Here is a 19,919-nt window from a genome sequence, read left to right as displayed (position 1 = left end):
CAACAACACTAGCACCCAACATGATCTAATTGATATAAATTGAATACTACACCTCACACCCCAGAATACGCATTCTTTTCAAGTTTCCAAAAACATTTACCAAAATAAACCATATTCTGGGGCATAAAAGAGATATCAGTAAACTATTTAAAAGTATTCATATCATACAAACTACATTCTCCAACCACTATGGAATTAACTGAAAAATTTCCACAGCAAGAACTATGGAAAATCCCCATAGATTTGGAAACTAAATAACATATTTCTAAATAATACATGGGTCAAAGAAGAAACCAAAGGGAAATTAGAAAGTATTTTAAACTGAAATGAAAATGAAAACACAATAAACCAAAATTTACAGGATGCCACTAAAAAGCTCTTAATTTAAAATAATCTTCTCAGAGCAGGCCCAGTGGTATAATGATTAAGTGCGTGTGCTCCGCTTCAGCGGCACAGAGTTTGCGGGTTCAGATGTTGGTGTGGACCTAGACGCGGCTCATCAAGCCATGCTGTGGCACGCATCACACATATAAAACAGAGGAAGATGGGCACAGATGCTAGCTCAGGGCCAATCTTCCTCAAGCAAAAAGAAGATTGGCAACAGATGTTAGCTCAGGGCCAATCTTTCTCACCAAAAAAAAAAAAAACAAACCAAGAGAAACAAAAAAACCCTTCTACTAGTAAGGAATTCATACATATGTATTCTAAAAAATTAGATAATTTGGATGAGCAAAATTTTAAAAATTGTCCTCTACAACCAAGAGACCATGGTCAATACCTTAGAGAAGTTGTTGTCAGAGCTGAGCTTGCATCACAATCACCCTAAAGCTTTGTTAAAACACACACCACAGGATCCTGCTCCCAGAGTCACTCATCTGGGGTGGGGACCTGAGAATTCACATTCCTAGCCAGTGCCCAAGTGATACTGATGCTGCTTGCTGGCCCGGGGACCATGGATTAGGACCCAGTGCCTTTGTGTTTACCCTTCCAGATCTTCTTCTATGAGTGATGTGTGTAGGTAGAAACACACATACATACTTTTTTAAACTTATCAAATACTCAGACTATATTCAAATTCCTCAGTGTGAATAAAGATGTCTCTACTGTAGTCTGTCGAAACTCATATCCAATCCAGGACCACGCTTCATATCTGATTATGTCCGTTAAGTCTCTCTTAATCTAGCTTGGTCCCCTGCCCTTTTTCTTTTCTCTTTTTTTTTTAACCAACGTTGACCTGCTGAAGGAATATGTGAATAAAATTTGAACTTAAAATTTTAGGATATATATTTTAATTTATTTACAAGGAAAGCTTTAAATAAAAAAGAGATTAAAGACATGTCTGTAAACCAAAGGACAAAATGCAAGGTAGTCCCGCCTGTCCTAGGCGTTAGTGTATTACATTCATTGAGCAGTAGCTTATATCCCAGATACATGCAAAGGGAAGTTTTGGAATAGAACCAAGACTTAATGTTATAATGCATCCCTTGGGGTTTCAGGGGGCCTTTTCCTGGAGGGAAACTACTTTTGGAGAAGGGCTCAGCAACAGACCTCAGGCAAGGTACTTGTAACACATCATCAACTCAGTTTTAACCAAAGTCATTTGGTTAATTTGCATTAGCTTTGAAAAATTCAACTCAAAGGATTTCACTTGGGTATTCTGTTATTTAATTGGATTTTTCTCCTTTAATCTACAGTTTGCTGCTTCTGTTTTTAAATTTTCTTCTTCCTCCTTTTAAAACTGTTTAATTTGAAAATGACATGGGGATGCTTAAAACTACTGAAAACAAAGGTATATCTTAGTGAATTATTAAACGGCAACACCCTTGTATCCATCACCTAAGTCAAGAAATACAACTCTGCCAGCCACCTCATCCTAAAACCAACCCCCCCCAAAAGTAACCACTATCTAGATTTTTACAATAACTGTTACATTGCTTAATGTTTATTTCACCCAATGGTGCATCTTACACACTAGAGTTTAGTCTTCCCTATTTTGAGAAATTTTACATGCTTCAAGAATCTTTTAATTTATAGCCTCTTCCTCCATGCCCCTCTTTTTTCCTTATAGTTTATCTGTTGATCTGTAGAATTTTCCAGAGTCTGGATTTTGTGGATTGCATTCATTGGTCCCTTTGCTGAGGCCATACATGGTGTCTCAGGAGAAACACACCTGTTTCTTTAAAAAAATGTATCATTATGACTGTGATACCTTTCTGCCACTCATTTCTACGTGAAAACTGTCTCCTAACCTTCTTAGAACAAGCTATGGTCCACAGTAGCTTTCCTAGCCTCCCAGAGCTTCCTCTTCCCCTGTTTTGGGGCAGTGTTGAAAGCTATGGTGGCTTGTGTACTGAGACTTGCTCGCTCCATTTCTCTCCACTTCTCTATCACTCCTCCTGTTGTCCTTACCCAGCTCACTTTTGGGCCCATTCTCCAGTTTCTAAGTGGTAGCCTGCCCTCGAAAGTCAGTTGCTCTCACTTGAGTTGGACTCTTCCAGCCCTTCAGACCCTAGTTGCAGGTGTTCTTCTCAAACTGCCCCCTTGTGACTTCCAGCGTCCACCTGGGGCTTCGCTCCCGTCCATCAGATGCCCTGCTACTTGCCTCCATTTCTTCCTGGACAGACCCTGATAGCGCACAGCTCTTGTATTCGGCTGGGTTTGTCTCCAACTGCTTGTACTTTGGGATCTAGGGCTTTCACTCTGAAATCTAGTTTTGCCATAAATGTTGTCCATACTTTTTTGGTTTTGCTGAGTAGCTGTTTTTATGTGAGTTCTTGGGTTTGGGAAGATCTAAAAACTATGCTTCCACTTCAATTTTCTCAAGACTGTACCCACTTTTGAAACAAACTTCCACGTATTTTTTTTACCAAATTGTTTTAAATGTAGGCTTCATTATTATTCAGATATGGTGGGGCCAACAAGTAAGGAGATGACTGCCATGGAAAAGACAGTTTGTTACTCACATTTCCCAAGAGGAGGGGACATGCCACACCATTCAGGGCCACACAGGGAAGCACCAGGTTGGTCAGGAGGCAGAAAGGGTGAGGAGAAAGCACGGGCAGGAGGCTTTACTGCACTTTCCAACAGGAAAGGCAAGACAGGGCAAGCAGGGTTAGGATTGGCTAGTTTGAGACATTTCAGAGGGCTCTGGGTATAGAGGCTGTCTCTAGTTGCCTGGTACCTGGCCCTGGGATAATGAAGGCAGGGGAATGTTGCCTCCTGGAGTAAGAGGCAGATAGAAGAGGCGGTTCAGAGTCTGGGCTCTGGATTGGTTAGTTTGCATATGAAAGGCATGCTTGCAGGGGAGCCGTTTGCTATCTCTAAGAACTGGCTAGCCCTGAGAAAGGCAGGCTCTCCCTGGTCAGCGGGGCCCCAGATGCCAGAGCATCAATACAGAAAATAAGAAAATATGAAAGGAAAAGATCAGTGGTTGCCATGGGCTCAGAGGAGAGGGAGGGACAGGAGGTGGAGCCCGGGGAATTTTGAGGGCAGTGAAATTATTCTTTACGATACTGTAGTGGTATATACATGTCACTATACATTTATCAAAACCCAAGGAATGTACAAAGCAAAGCATGAACCCTAATGTAAACTCTGGGCTGTAATAATAATGTATTAACATTGGCTCATCAACTGTAACACACGCACCACACTAACGCAAGATGTCTGCAATAGGGGACACTGTGTGTGTTGGGGGCCCATATATGGCACCTCGCTACTTTCTGCTCAATTTTTCTGTAAACCTAAAAGTCTTCTAAAAAATAAACTCTATTAAGCAAAAAACAAAATGAAAACAAACAAAAAACCTCCTTCCTTCCAGCCTACGAAAGGGAACATCCCCCACAGCTCTGTTTTCCAGTGACCTGTCCCTTCTCCCAGACTCTGCTCCAGGAAAGCTTTGCCTCCTCTGGGACCTGCCCTGTCGACACAGTCGCTGTTGCCTCAAACCATAGAGCTGCTCTGCGTGGCAACCAAGCTGCTGCATAGCCTCAACTCTGCTGGCTTCCCAAACTTTCATCTGTCCTCGGTTCTGCAAACCTCTTCATCCTTTATACCTGGAATGTTCCACGAAGAGCCCCTTCTCACCTCAGATGTCCTCAGTTAGACTCCCAGGAGGAAGCAAGGTCAGGGGACTATGACCAAGCACAGAGGAAGGAGGTCTGTTTGGCTCCAGGGGTCCAGCGGGGCTGGGAAACCACTAGCAAAGGACACCCGCCATCCCAAGTAGCTGTGGTTTCTGTGATCCCAAGCCCCTAGAAAGCACGCCTGCTGCCGTGGACTGAGCCGTATCACCCAGGTCATCTATCAAAGCCCCAACCCCTGATGCGACTGTATCTGGAGATGTGTCTCTAAAAGGTAATTCAGGTTTAATGAGGTCAAAAGGGTGGGGCCCTCATCCAATAGGACTGTGGCCTTATAAGAAGAGGAAGAGATCTCTCTCTCTCTCTCTCTCTTTGCCAGGTGAGGACACAGCAAGAAGGTGACCATCTGCAAGCCAGAGAGAGGGTACCCCCTGGAACCTGACCATGCTGGCGCCCTGATCTCAGACTTCCAGCCTCCAGAAGTCTGAGAAATAAATGTCTGTTGTTCAAGCCACCCAGCCCACGGTATTTTGTTATGGCAGCCTGAGCTGAGACACCTTCCTCCGGCAAAACCTTGCCCCAGGCATGGAGAAGAATAACAAATGAACAAAAAGATGCCCATCATGTTCCTGAGATTTATCAACGTTTATTTATTAGAAATTAGGATTGTTTTATCAGGTCACCAAGCAACACAGCTTTAATAGAATATTGGTGGGCCAGCCTCACTGGTTTCTGAGCTAGAATGCAAGCATACAATACAACAGATATCTGAGTGCCTACTACATGCTAGGAATCCTGCTGGGCTCATGACTGTAACGTATCTCAATCAGTCCTCATGACAACCTTGTAAAATTGTCATTGATTAATCACATTTTTCAGATAAAGTGCAAAATCAAAGTTCAGAATCTACCTAGCTGCTAAATGGCAAAGCAAAGGTTTAAACCGAGATTGACAGGCCAGAGGACAGAGCCATCCTCACACTCATCAACAGGCCAGTGAGAGCAATCTGCTTACACCCGTCTCTGCCACTGAGGTCCGCGTGGCTCTGAGTGGGGGATGCGTGAGGAGAGGCAGTCGCGAGGATCAGAGGGTGCCCACATGGGCTGAGACAGGACTGCATGTGAACCCTTGTTACGACTCTGGTCACACAGCTCATTGTTCAGTACTGGGCAGGTCACCTCTCTGTATTTGCTCACTCTAAAACATGGATGCTAAAATACCTACCTCAGATAAATATTATAAACAGAAATTGGCAAATGAAGGCCCGTGAGCCAAGTCCAGCCCACCACCAGCTTCGGTACAGCCTGAGAGCAAAGACTGGCTTTTACATTCTTAAGTGGTTGAAAAGAAAAATCAAAAGAAGTACTATATTTCACGATGTGAAAACTCTACAAAATTCAAATATCCGTGCCCATAACTAAAGTTTTATTGGAACACAACCACGCTCATTTGTTTACAGACTGTCTATGGCTGCTTTTGCACTGGGCCAGCAGAGTTGGGGAGTTGCCATGAAGATGGTATGGCCTGCAAAGCCTAACACATTTACTACCAGGCTCTTTGGCCGAGCCCTAAGGTGGAGAACCAATGAGATGCACTTAGGTTTATAGGCTGAGGTCAAGGGACACACTAGAAGCTCAAGGATGGTTCGCTGAGTTCACCCCAATAACAACCTAATGTCTTCCTGGCCTTTTACCAGCCATCAGACTCTAGGTACCATTCAGCTGGCATATTAAGCACAGTCTTGATTCCTAGGATCAGTAGCGTTTCTGCCCCAGAAAGCCCAATCAATAAAAAAAAAAGCTGATTAAAAGACTTCTCTGCTCCTGCAAGGCAGTCTCATGGGGATGGCTGCCTGGACTCAAGGACAACAGCAGGCCAAACTCGCATGTGAACACAGCAATCAACTCTATTAACTGACAAGCCACAGGACAAGTCTAACTAAGGATAGAGTATATTGATTACTTACTAATTATCACTAGTTTATTTCCAATCTTGAGAAGCACATCTTGGACCATGGAAAGCACTCCTTCTCTCTTAAGCTTTTTGAAACCCTTACTATGACTACTGCTCTGATGTGGGCTATTACATGACAGACACGATGGCAGGAGAGGCAGAGAGCTGGGCTGGAATGCGCGTTGCCTGAACTTACCACCTAGGCACAAAGGTCCACAAGTTGCTTGCCAGGGACTTTGGGGGACAACTAGTTCCCACTATCACACACAGATAAATGGGCAAAAGCAGCGGTGACAGCCCACGTTGGGGCATTTTGAGAACAGCCATATTTCCTCTCCATTTGGCAGATATGTGAGCAGCCTCCCAAATGAAACCTGGCAAAGGTAACAATCACAACAGTAGTATTACAAAAAACGACCATGACACGTCCACGTTCACTGCAGCATTATTCACAACCACCAAGAGGTGGACGCAACGTCAATGGCCATCAACAGATGAATGGATAAACAAAATGCAGCATATCCGTAAAATGGAATATTATTCAGACTCAAAAAGGAAGGAAAGTCTGCTGCATGCTGCAACGTGGATGAGCCTTGAGGACATTATGCTCAGCGAAATAAGCCACTCACAAAAAGACAAATACTGCATGATTCTACTTATATGACGTATCTAGAGTAGCCAAATTCCTAGCGACAGAAAGCAGAATGACAGTTGCCAAGGGCTGGAAGGAGGAGAAAAAAGGAGCTGTTATTTAATGGGTATAGAGTTTCAGTTTTGCAAGATGAAAAAGTTCTCGAGATGTGTTGCACAACAATGTGAACACAGTTAACACTGCTGGACCGTACACTTAAAAATGGGTAAGTTCGAACATTTTATGTTATCTGTTTTTGACTGCACCCACACACACAAAATGATGATGACAATGATAATAGTTTCCATAACTAAGACCTTCTTGAATACGTCCCAGCATGGGGTTTCATGCTGATGGCTATTATCACATTTGATCCTTTCAAAAACCCCACGAGGTAGGCACTCTTAACCCCATTCTGTGCCTGAGCAAAGTGAGGTTCAGCAGGGCCAGCCACCTGCCCCAGCCACGCTGCCGCTAGGTGGTGAAGCAGTGATTTGAGGGCGGGCAGTCTGAGCACAGAGTGGCTCTCACCTGCCTATCACGGACGGCCGGGCTAGAAAGCCAGCATCTCCACAGAGTCCAGAGAGGAGACAAAACCACACGATTTTCCAGCAACTTTACTGAGAGCAGAAGTGACAACCCAGCTAGAGCTTACTGTTTTCACAAGTGAGCGGCTCTTCCTCAGCTCATCCAGTCAAGACTTGTCCTTGGTACTTCCACCACAGAGTCCCTCAGACAGCCTCCGCGCACTTTTTGGTGATTATTTCTGCTCCTGTGTGCTTTCATTTCATTGCATTTTGGGGGTAAACATTACTGAAGTTTTATACACACACACACATATAAAGTGCACGTTATAAGTGTACAGCTCACTGAAGTTTTACAAACTGATTGCGTGCATGGAACCAGCAGCCACAGCGAGAGAAAGAAGACGGCCAGGAGCCCAGAAGGCCCTCCTGCAGCATCTCCAGTCACAGACCCCACCCACAGCACAGAGCCACTTTGTCAAAACAATTTATTTTTAAAGTTTATGAAATCAACTCTCAGGTCTGGATTTCGTAATTGACAGAGAGCAAAATAATAGAAACACGGTCACAACAGAATGGTGACTGAGAGCATGGGCCTATCCTTAGACAGATCTGAACGTGACTCCCAGCTCTATCATTTCCTAGCTGTGTGCCTTTGTGAAAATGAATTAGCCTCTTTAAGCCTCAGCTGCCTCATCAGAAAAAGGGTATATAACAGGCCTTTCTGGAATGAATGAAATACTGTAAGTAAACCTAATATGATACCTTGCACAGAGTTATTACTCTCTAGAACAGGTGTTGGCAAACTACGGCTTTCTGTATTATAAATAAAGTTTTATTGGAAGAAAGCCACATCCATTCATTTACATATTGTCTATGGCTGCTTTTGCACTACAAGCGCATATCTGAATAGTTGCAGCAGAGACCATATGGCCCGCAAAGCCTACATGTATTATTTACTATCTGGCCCTTTCCAAAGAAAATTCGCCGACCCTGCTCTAGAATGTGGGCCAGGTTTCTGTCGTGTCTACAGGGACTACAACGGTCTGGCATGTGGTCAGCATTCATGCAGTGGCTTTTATTTGTATTATGTGTGACAAATAAACATCTATCTCTTTAAGTCATCATTAGTGGGTTTTCTGTAATTTGCAGTTGAACATATTCCTAAACCATATGATAAGGAAACAGGGAAATCATAAAAATTAAGCCTGATTAAACTTGAAAGAGTCAGCCCTGGAGGCACCCAGGAAGATCAATAGGTCTGGAAATCCTAGCAAAAGAGAAGCAGCCACAGTTAACAGAAAAGGCACTGAACTTGGGGTCAGAAGGGCATGATTAGGATCCTAGCTATACTATTAGCTAGCTGGTTGACCCAGATATGGAACGATTCTCAGAGGCTTAGTACCCTCACCACTAATTTATGGTTTAGAAAGTTGCCTCCAGCTGGAGTGGAACAGGGCAAGACTGGAGTCAGGAAAGCCATTAGGACCTGGCAGCATTTCAGGCAGGGTTGTTAGAAATAATGAGACAGCATTATCTTCAAGTGTTTTGAGAATCATTATTTTAACATAAAATAAGTTTAGGAAACAATGTTCCATAGAACTTGCTACATCGTGTTGTAATTATTTGTTTCTTTGTCTCTTTTACTAAGTGTGCCCTTCTAATGAACAGAAACCATAGCTGCTTCTGCTGTCCCTTTACAGCACGCGTCTCCTAGAGTATGAGGTGTGATGACCGACATGGTTTAGACACAAAATAATTGTTAGATCAATCAATGAATGTGGAATTAGATTTGGCCCACCTGTGGTCATCTGCCACATCAGAAAAAGGACTGGGAGTTAAGGAAGGTTAGATTTAATGTAAGCACTAGAAAATGACAGAATATTCGGAGGCAGGAGTAAGTTGAGAAAACACAATTTGCACCCATTTTTAGGTGCGTGACACACTCGCTCCTTCAGCACCTACCTGCACTCCCGCTGCCCACTCTTCCCTGCGATGCTCTCTTCTCTTGCTCTGGGACCTTTCCCTTTCCTGGTTTTCCTCCTTCCCACCTGCACGTCCTTTGAGGGTTCTTCCTTCCCTGGGCAGCTCCTTTCAATGCTGGTGTTCCACTCCTGCCTCCTGTGTTTCACTCTCTATACTCTCCTCTACTTTCAGTTAATATCTAAAAGAATCATATGATCCTTGAGTCTGAATTTCAGATCAGATCTCTTTCCTGCGCTCCAGGAGATCCACCTACTGGGAGTGCCCACTGGACATCTCCACTGGAACGTCCACCAACGCCTCCGACTCCTCAGGTCTGAGACGGAACTCACTGTTTTACCTCTTCATGGACATGGTCTCTCCGAGCCTTTCCACTTCCAGTGATTGGCGTCTCTGTGCCCCCAGATGGCAAAGCCAGAAAACCCAGCTGCTCTGAGCCCGCTTTCCCTTATAAGTCCATCCATTCAATCATATCCCAACTGCCCCACGCCCACCAAATCTCTTGAATTCATCCACCTTCCTCCAGACCCCACCTCCATTCTCCCTTAGTTCCATCCAGCACCACCTCCTGCCTGAAATACTGCCTGACAGCTTCCTGACTCCAGTCTTGCCCTATTCCAAACCGGCTACCATTCTCTTTCTAAACCATAAACCAGATCATATCACATTCCCTTTACAACGCATTCACAGCTTCCCAAACACATTAGCTTGGTACAGAATTGTGCTGTCCAATACAACAGCTACTAGCTACATGTGACTCCTGAGTACTTGGAAGATGGCTCGTCTGAACTGGGAGGGGCTGTAAGTGTCAGATATACACCAGATTCAAAGACAGCGTGAAAAAATGAAAATGTCTTATTCATAGTTTTTGATATTGATTACATGTTGAAATGAAAATGTTTTTGGATATATTAGATTAAATAAAACATATTTTAAAATTATTTTAACTTTTTTTGAGCATAGCTGGTGGAAAACTTGAAATTACCTATGTGGCTTACATTATATTTCTACAGGATGGCAATGGTATAGAAAGCTTTTCCAGATCCGGTTTCTGCTTACCTTTCAGCCTCCTCATCTCTCACCTCCTTCACCAGAGCCTGCCTCCCTCTCCCTTCTCAACTCCAGCCTGATTCGCAGGTGCCTGAATAGTCCATTTGCTTTCTGCTGTTTGTACATGGGGTGCCCCTCTCCCAGGAATATTTTTTCCATAGTTCAACTACTATTGGCTTCATGAGACTCAGTTTCTCAATATCTGGGAAGGATTTCCTGAACACAAATGTTCTCTGCTGCCCCCACTGCCCAACACCCCCTGGCTGCAGTGGAGCACCTGTCACATGCCCTGTACTGACCGCTGACTAAGCCTGGCATCCCACTTAAATTCTACATTCTCTGCAGTTACTATTACTGGATCTCCACTACAGTGGCTAGCGCAAGGTCCAGGACCTCAGCATGCACTGAATGGAAGAATAAACAGAAATACAGTCAACAAACTCACAGCTTAAAAGGGTGTCTAATGAAAGACATACTCGGATACAGTCTTAAGAAGGTAACATCAGCCAAAAGAGATAAAAGAGAACAGTAAGCTATTGGCTTCAAATGAGTGAAACTTTTTTTAAACAACAATGTGACATATTTTGTAAACGTTAAAATGATCAAACACATGGATGAGGCAATTCCATGCCTTTGGATCTGAACTGCCAAAACGCTTGGCCATGAGCAAAGACGAATGTCCTGGTACATTCACTGTAGCATCATTTGTAACAGCAAACGACTGGGGACAACCTAAGTACCCCAGGGTTTACAGCAGAGGTTGTAAATTACGGCATACCCATTCAGTGGAATGGCATGAAACTGTAACAAAGAAGGAAGTGGATTCCATGCGCGGAAAAGGGAAGATCTCCATGATACACTACTGGAAGTGGAGGGGGTGGTAGAGGACATTGCATACGGTTTCCTCACGTTCATGTATTTCAAAAATACGTGTTTGCATATACACATACACAGACTTTTATCAGAAGGACACACAAGAAACTGGAAATGGTGGTTCCTAGAGAGAGAGGTGGAAGGGTGAGAGGGGGAGACAGTCTTCACTGTGTACTCTCTTTGAATTTGCTAATCATATGCACACATCACTTTCAAAAGAAGATTAACAAGGGCTTTCTGAGTGTTTTTCTTCTATGTATTTCTGTATGGCCAAGGAAAGGTACCAATTACTCTCCTCTCCCAAGCTGAACCCACAGTAAAATAGCAACATTAATGTGGCATCACCTACCGTGATCTTTTTGTGGTCGGGAAACTCGAGGCCAAAATAGTCACCTTCCACAAGGTTGAGGTGGTTGCAAACGGCATCCAGCAACACTTTCCCCGGGGCTCTTTGCTGAAAACAGAAACAACAGGCGTTATGCCCCGTGAGGAAGGCAGCGATGAAAACAAACCGTGATGAAGACAAACCTTAGCCCCCACCGCAGGAAGCCTCTTCACTTCCACCCACCAAGGAAGCTTGCCACCACCCATCTCCATGATACCCTGACCACCCCGTGAGTACTGTACACACCGCTCGGCCCGTCTCACGCTGTTCTCACCCTTAGATGCTAATCTCTGACTTCTTCTCATCTCAATCCTAGGCACCATCCCCTTTTTTTAAATAATAGACTACATTTTTTAGTTAGAGGTTTACGGAAAATTGAGCAGAAAGTACAGAGGGTTCCCAAACACCTCTCCCCATCACACACACAGTGTCCCTATTATTAACATCTTGCATCAGTGTGTACATTTGTTATAATTGTTGAGCCCACATCGATACATTATCATCACCCAAAGCCCATAGTTTACATTAGAGCTCACTCTTCCTGTTGTATAGTTCTATGGGTCCTGACAAATGCATAGTATCATGCATCCATCATTACAGGATCACATAGGACAGTTTCACCATCCTAAAAACCCACTGCGCTCCACGAACTCAGCCCTCATCCCCCTCCTCCTGAACCCCTGGCAACCAGTGATCTTTGTCTCCACAGTTTTGCCTTTTCCAGAATGTCATACAGTTGGAATCACACAGTATTCAGCCTTTTCAGATTGCCTTCTTTCACTTAGCAATATGCATTTAGGCCTCTCCATGTCTTTTCATGGCTTCTTAGTTTTCTTTTCATTGCTAAATAATATTCCGCTCTCTGGATGGACCACAGCTTGTTTACCCATCCACCTACTGAAGCACATCTTGGTTTCCCAAGTCTTGGTCATTATGAATAAAGCTGCTGTAAGTATTTGTGTGCAGGTTTTGTGGAGACCTAAGTTTTCAACTCATGATGCCGTGCCCTTTTTGTGGCGCTTGAAACCCTGTCCCTGTTCCTTTCTCCTCCTCCACAAGCAAGCCAGAATTTATGCCTTTCTTCTCTAGCTCTCAGGGGCTTTGTGCAGATCCCATCTAGACCACACATACGTTGACAGGAAAGGTCATCTTTTATTAATCCCTGTATCCACAACGCCCTAAGACCAACCAATTTTGTTGAAATGCGTAAACGTTACTCATTCTACTGTAATATATACCATTAAGAATATGACTCTGTCTCTCCAATTAAATTCTTGGCTACTTATTCACCTTTATATTCTTATTCCCCTGCAAAGCCCCTGGTGCTCAATCAACGTCTGCTGAAATCAATATTCACATGCATTTTCTCTACACTGAATCTACAGGGAGAGGGAATATGATACATAAGAACACGACTGCTACCCGAAACACTTAGAATCATATGCCTTGGTTTCTCTTCACTATCTGGGGGATTCCTAATGACCCACTAGTAACATGGATCCAACTCCACTGCAGAGATCAAACACTAGAAGAAAAATGTCTACATTAACTACAGTTACTGCTTTTATACTTTCTCCTCCCCTCTGAGAAGAGCAGAGCATTTTAGGAACCAATTAGTAACCCAGGAGACTGACAGTAGAAGCCAGAGCCTGACGAGCACAATGATGGGCATGTCCATTAGCCTGCCCCAGCATGACCTGAGGAGATGGCAAAGATGCTTCAGTGTCCAGCGATAAAGCATCTTTTTTTTTATGGATGCCACTTTATGCGCCCATATTGCTCATCACTGAAAGCCACAAGATATTCACAGCTATCTAAAAGCGTGCAATATTCCCCATGGATAATTCCAAACTCACCAGGCTCTAGACTTTGAATGCCTGGTCCAAGGGTCACTGGTAGAATCACTTCACTTGCACTGATGGCAGGAGTAACACATGACGCATGCGAACCACATTTTTTTTTTTTTGGAAGAGTAGCCCTGAGCTAACATCTGCCACCAATCCTCCTCTTTTTGCTGAAGAAGACTGGCCCTGAGCTAACATCTGTGCCCATCTTCCTCTGTTTTACATGTGGGACACCACGACAGCATGGCTTGATAAGCAGTGCGTAGGTCCGTGGCTGGGATCTGAACCAGTGAACCCCAGGCTGCCAAAGCAGAGTGCGCAAACTTAACTGCTGTGCCACTGGCCAGTCCCTGAACCACATTCTTCTCTGTCAAACGTACTCCCCCTGCCCCCACACACGTACACCTGCATTCATCCAGTGGACTTAAGGGCCACATAGATTACTGGTCACCAATTCTATTCTCCATCTCTTTGATACAGCAATCTGCCTGATTCAGCCAGGCTGAGAGCACTAGGGAGTTCATCAGCCAGGCTAACGGGGGTCCTGGGTTCAAGTTCACCTGGGTTCTACCTCCAAAAAGCTACATGAATACCTAATGCACAGCTACCTGTTCGAGGCCCTCCCTCAGTCCAGCAAAATCCGTAGACAGGATTAAAAATATTATAGAAACAGGGGCCGGCCCCATGGCTGAGTGGTTAAGTTCGTGCACTCTGCTTCGGCGGCCCAGGGTTCGGATCCTGGGCACGGACATGGCACTACTCATTAGGCCATGCTGAGGTGGCGTCCCACGTGCTACAACTAGAAGGACTCACAGCTAAGATATACAACTATGTACTGGGGGGATTTGGGGAGAAAAAAGCAGGGGCAAAAAAAGAAGATTGGCAACAGTTGTTAGCTCAGGTGCCAATCTTAAAAAAAAAGATTTAAAATGAGCATCTATATTTAAAAAAATATATTACAGAAATAAAATAGGGGCTATCAAGTTGTGGAATAATTTCTGTATCATACGATTTTTTTAAGGGAAAATCACATTCCAGTTTCACAATTCTTCTTTCTCAGAATCCTTGACATTTCCTATTTGTTACAAAATGAACCACCCAATTACCTGACCAGCTGGCAAGCACTCATATTTCCCAAAGAATTCCTGGAACTAAGAGAACTTGATCACTTCATCTAGATTTACCAGGGTCTGCAAAATGAGACTTTACAATCCAACGCTGGACGTCTAAACAAGTCAAAAGTCAATATACAATGGATGTCTTTATGGACATGGCGCTCAGCTCAGCACTTTAAGGAACACACATGAGAGGGAGCGTTACCATCTGAATCGGGTCCTTACGGAGTCAGCAGAGACTTCTACAAATGCATGGAGCATATCTTGGCGATAATAAGAGGCTGTGTTGAGCCCTAGAACCTGCAGCATTACTTCAGCATTTCAATACCACTTACGTCCAGCAGAGACAAGCACGGGTAATGACTTCCTGCAGAATGACGGGCTGGAAATAGATGCTTGGAATCTGCTTAATAAATGATGTAAATCCGGTCTCAATTCTTAAAAGTTTCCTTAAAATCTATTATTTGTACAAATCCTTATGCAAAATAACTCTTGTAAGGCAACGAAATTTTTATACGAGGATAAGTCAATTTAGAGGTGGAATGATACTATAGCTCCTAAAACACATCTATAAACTAGATGCCCATAAAGCATTAAATGAACTCCCCTGTGAATGCTGGCTACATTCAGGGATGTACGGAGAGCCAGAATGCAGCATCGCTGGAAGGTATGTAGCAGAGTTTAAATGCAGCCGCTACATGACAAGTTCATGGGTAAGGAGCACCCAGCATTGACACCCCAACATGTACCAGGCAGCTATGGACTAAAATGCTTCTAGACATCATGACCCCAAAGTTCAGGGATGCTATTTCCGTTTCTTTTAGGAGTGAGGGTAGAACTGTCAGGGTGTACCCACACACCCAAGGCTCAGTTCAGAAGAAGCATCTCGGAGAGGGGAAGCAGAGAAAGAGTTTCATCCTCATTCTTTAAGGAAAATTACCCCTTTTTCTTGCCATAGTGGATTTACTCCGTCCGTCTGCAACATCATTTCTCTACACTTGTCTCCAACGAAGTTTTTTGAATTTCACACTAAAACTAATTCTGTGCAAAATCATATCACAGAATGCAGAATGAATAGTGGTGATGGTCGCACAACATTGTGGATGTACTTAATGCCACTGAATTGAATACTTAAAAATGGTGAAAATCATAAATTACATATTATGTATATTTACCACAATTAAAAAAATGCAGAAGAAAAAGGCCAAAAAAAAAAAAAACGTAACTGAGGATGAATTTCATATCTATAAACGACTGGAGAGGGTGATGCACAATAGAAGCCGTTTAAACTATTTTTAAGAATAAGAAAATAAGGGGGCCAGCCTGGGGGCGCAGCAGTTAAGTTCGCACATTCCACTTCTTGGCGGCCTGGGGTTTGCCAGTTCCGATCCCGGGTGCAGACATGGCACCGCTTGGCACACCATGCTGTGGTAGGCGTCCCATATATAAAGTGGAGGAAGATGGGCACAGATGTTAGCTCAGGGCCAGCCTTCCTCAGCAAAAAGAGTAGGATTGGCAGTAGTTAGCTCAGGGCTAATCTTTCTCAAAAAAAAAAAAAAAAAAGAGACTAAGAATAGGGGCTGGCCTGGTGGCATCCCAGTCCAGGGTTGTTGGTTTGGATCCCGAGTGCAGACATTGCACTGCTTATCAAGCCATGTGGCAGGCGTCCCACATATAAAGTAGAGGAAGATTGGCATTGATGTTAGCTCAGGGCCAATTTTCCTTAGCGAAAAAAAAAAAAAAGAGGAGGATTGGCAGCAGATGTTAGCTCAGGGCTAATCTTCCTCAAAAAGAAAAAAAAAAGAATAAGAAAATAAAGAATCTATTTTCTTTATGTGAGATCTTAGGCAAATATTGAGGGGTAGGACCCAGCTCCAGCAGAGGAGCTGTGAAGCCTTATCCCACGGGGAGAATGAGTGTGTGTGCACTAGACGTTCACTGATATTTCGCAGCACAAAGAGCTCTTTTATGTGCCTGGCAAAAAGGCATAAAACGAACACTGTTGGAAGTAACCACAAATTATGCATTTAGGGCAGGCTCTGCACTAGAAGCTGATGATGGGGTTCAAAAGCTACAAATCCACTAGCTGGTCCTTTATTGTTAAAACAAACCCATAAATAAGTCAATGAAGTCTGAATGGGGAAAGAGGTGGCAACAGCACAGTTGAAGCTGGCAGAACACAAAGAAGGGACTCTGAGAAAAATTCATCTGTAAAAGGATTTTCTCAAAGATACACACCCACACGCACACACACACAAGCACACATGCATTTATTTATATGTAAGACCGCACAAGCTGTCATTCATGAGAAAGGGAAATCAAATTACTTAGCCATCATTTGAAAACCTATATTTGTAAGTAATGGTTTAATATGAAAGGGATGTTATGACAAATTAATTTTTTAAATTGTCCCCAAGTGTTTGTATTGAGGGTGAGGGGACAGACTCCTAAGATGCCCACAGCCTCTACGAAACTGCCAGTCTGGCCGACCCCACTCACTGCCAGTCTTGATTACAATATTCTAGAAGTGTACTCCTTACAGGAAAGAAACCCAATAGTAATTATATGTCTTACTTTGGAGAACAAATCAGCAATTAATGAAACTACATAATCACATTTTTCCCAGTTTTTTTCTTCTTGACTACTTTTAATTATGCTCCAAAAGGAATCTGAATTTTAATCTACCGCATAAATAAACTGGCTCATTTCAAACTGTGTGTCCCTATGGCTTTCTCCCTTTTGAATGGGCTTTTCACGGAATTCTATAAAACTAAATCTTAGGAGGAGGTTTATATTCTTGAGGAATGTCTGGCAACTAAGGACTGAATAATAAATGGAATGAACATTCACATACAGCTTCAAGACATCAAAAATTGTGACTCAAAGTGGCTTTCGTTTATTGTGCCTGTAGAGTATGTCCCCGCCTTCAGCTTCTCTCCATTATGTGAAGGTTTATACGGGAATACGTCTTTCTCCTCTGAGAGAGGAAAGATACAATTCTTTCTGGGTTGGGGGTATAATCTCCTCCCTTGCCCCACCTCCTCGAAGGGTCTGGACAATGATTCCTCCTGCTTGAAAGGCAAGGTCCTCCCCTTCTGAGAGAATCTCACAGACAGGAATCTATAAAGAGAATGTTCGACCAGGTTTACAAAATTTGCATCTGCTGAGGTTTCAGAGAGTGGTTTCTGGAAGGGTTTTGTTTTTTTTTCTGGCTTGGGATTAACGTAACCATGACAACCAGGGCATGCTCTTATCCAGCAGAGGGGAATGGCTTCTCTCAAAGGCCTTGGCCCCCTTTTTCCTACTGTTAATACCTATTAGAATATTGTTCCAAGTTCTGTAACCCACTAGCCCTCAACCTGCCTGATCTCGGGGCGTTATAACGGGCACAGATTTCCCACCGCCCTTCAGTAGTCTGTGACCAGGTGGGTAGAAGTCTGAATTACTCTGATGGCTTGAGGAGCCGGGGTGCAGTAATCAAGCAAGGAGCCAGGTGCAGCCACCGTGCTGAGTGCCGAAGGAACAGAAATCAACACAACTGTCTCGGAGTTGGGGACGCAGACAAATAACCAGCTGAATTGGAATATATGGTGAGTGCTATGTGAGTGAGAGAGACAGAGAGCGAGCGAGCGAGCACTCTCTGGTGTCTCTTCTTATAAGAACACTAATCCTATTGGATCACGGCTTCACCCTAATGTCTTCATCTGACCTTAATTACTTCCTTACTCCACATACAGCCACATTGGGAGTTAAGGCTTCAATATATACATTTAGGGGGGACACAGTTTAGTCCACAGGATATGGAGTCATGAAAGGACTAGAGCAGTTATAATCCACCCCCTAGGATTGACGGGAGAATTAAATAAAACCATGACTGTGAAATGTTTAGCAAAGGGCCTGGCCCCAAACACAGGTTCTCTATTATTGCTGCTGCTACTGTGATGGGGAAACGTCGACTTACAGAATTAATGGCAGGAGAATGGGTTGACGTTGAGGAAGAGGACCCATTTCCCAGGCCCAAAGGCATGTCTCTGCACTGTCATGGGATGGAAAGCCTGGCTACCACATTGGCGTGCTGTGTGACAATGTGCCCAAGAGCAGAGTCCACCCGGGGCCATGATCGCTCTGCCCTCCAATTCCGCTGAAGGAGATTCAGAGCAGCACTCCTCCGATTTATGTGCGCACTGATCACCTGGAGACTTGGGGAAGCTGCAGACGCTGATTTCGGAGGGCCGGAGTGAGGCCTGAGACTGTGCATTTCTAACAAGCTCCCAGGGGACGCTACTGCTTGTGCAAAGACTATGCTTTGAGTGCAAGGTGCCAGTCAAGTCACTGAGTTGCTTCGGAATGACAGGTGCCTCCCCAACAGGCAGGGCTGACTGGCTCTTTGGTCTCTCGCTCTGATTTCCCTTTGGGGCTAATGTCAAGCTTGAGACTCAACCATAGCAAAAAATACCAAACTCACTGTTGTGGGCTGAATTGTGTCCTTCAGAAAGATAGATTGGGGGCTGGCCCAGTGGCACAGCGGTTAAGTTCGCATGCTCTGGTTCAGTGGCCCGGGGTTCACAGGTTCAGATCCCAGGCATGGACCTATACACCACTCATCAAGCCCATGTTGTCCCAGGTACAAAAAAAATAGAGGAATACTGGCACAGATGTTAGCTCAGTGACAATCTTCCCCATCAAAAAGAAAAAAAAAAGATATGTTGCAGTCCTAACTGCCAGTACCCAGGAATATTTGGAAACAGGGTCTTTGTAGATGTCATCAAGTTAAGATGAGGTCATTAGGGTGGGCTCCAACCCAAATATGACTAGTGTCCTTATAAGAAGATGGTGTGAAGACAGAGACACACAGGGAGAAGGCCATGTGACGACAGAGGCAGAGCCTGGAGCGATGTGGCTGTTTGTCAAGGAAAGCCAAGGACTGAAGGCCCCCACCCAGAGTCTCTGAGGGAGTGTGGCTCTGGTGACATTTTCATTTCACACTTCTGGCCTCCAGCACTCTGAGAGGACACACTTATGTTGTTTTCAGCCACCAGCGGTCTGCGGTACTTTGTCACAGCAGCTTGAGCAGACTCATACAGCTACCTTCCGTGGTGCTGTCACTCATCTCTCAGCCACACGGGGGCAGAGACAATGAAGTCCCATCAAGCACTTGACCCTTTCAAATAAAAAGATTATAAGGAAATAACAACTCAATGAATGGATCTGAGATAACATAAAAATTCTGGCCTCCAAAATTTCTCTAACTCAATAATCAAATTATCCACTCAGCAAGTGGTAGACTAATTATGGGAAATAATTCTTCCTGCTATTAAAAGCTTTTCCTCTGTTTACTGTTTTTGCTCTAGATATGAACGGCGTTCTACAACTGAAGATTTTTTTACAAAATACTTTCTTCTTTGAGGCCTTTCTACCCCGTGAAGTCAGAACACACGGTCCTGCCACCCCAACCGTCCATCCAGGGCTTTCCCTTCCC

General features: G+C 44.0%; 1 protein-coding gene across 4 annotated transcripts in view; it reads right to left on the bottom strand.

Moving 5' to 3' along the window:
• Positions 1-19,919, bottom strand: part of FARP1 (FERM, ARH/RhoGEF and pleckstrin domain protein 1) — a 288,920-nt gene that overhangs the window by 93,440 nt on the left and 175,561 nt on the right. For all 4 annotated transcript variants that reach the window (XM_070520054.1, XM_044779783.2, XM_044779785.2 and 1 more), the window contains one exon: positions 11,446-11,550. In XM_070520054.1, the coding sequence (XP_070376155.1) occupies positions 11,446-11,550 (105 nt within the window). The remainder of the gene's footprint in view (positions 1-11,445; positions 11,551-19,919) is intronic.

Source organism: Equus asinus, chromosome 11 (genome assembly GCF_041296235.1).
Source record: "Equus asinus isolate D_3611 breed Donkey chromosome 11, EquAss-T2T_v2, whole genome shotgun sequence".
Classification (NCBI taxonomy): Eukaryota; Metazoa; Chordata; class Mammalia; order Perissodactyla; family Equidae; genus Equus; species Equus asinus.
Note: the sequence above shows the minus strand (reverse complement) of the source record. Positions and strands in the feature narration are given on the sequence as shown.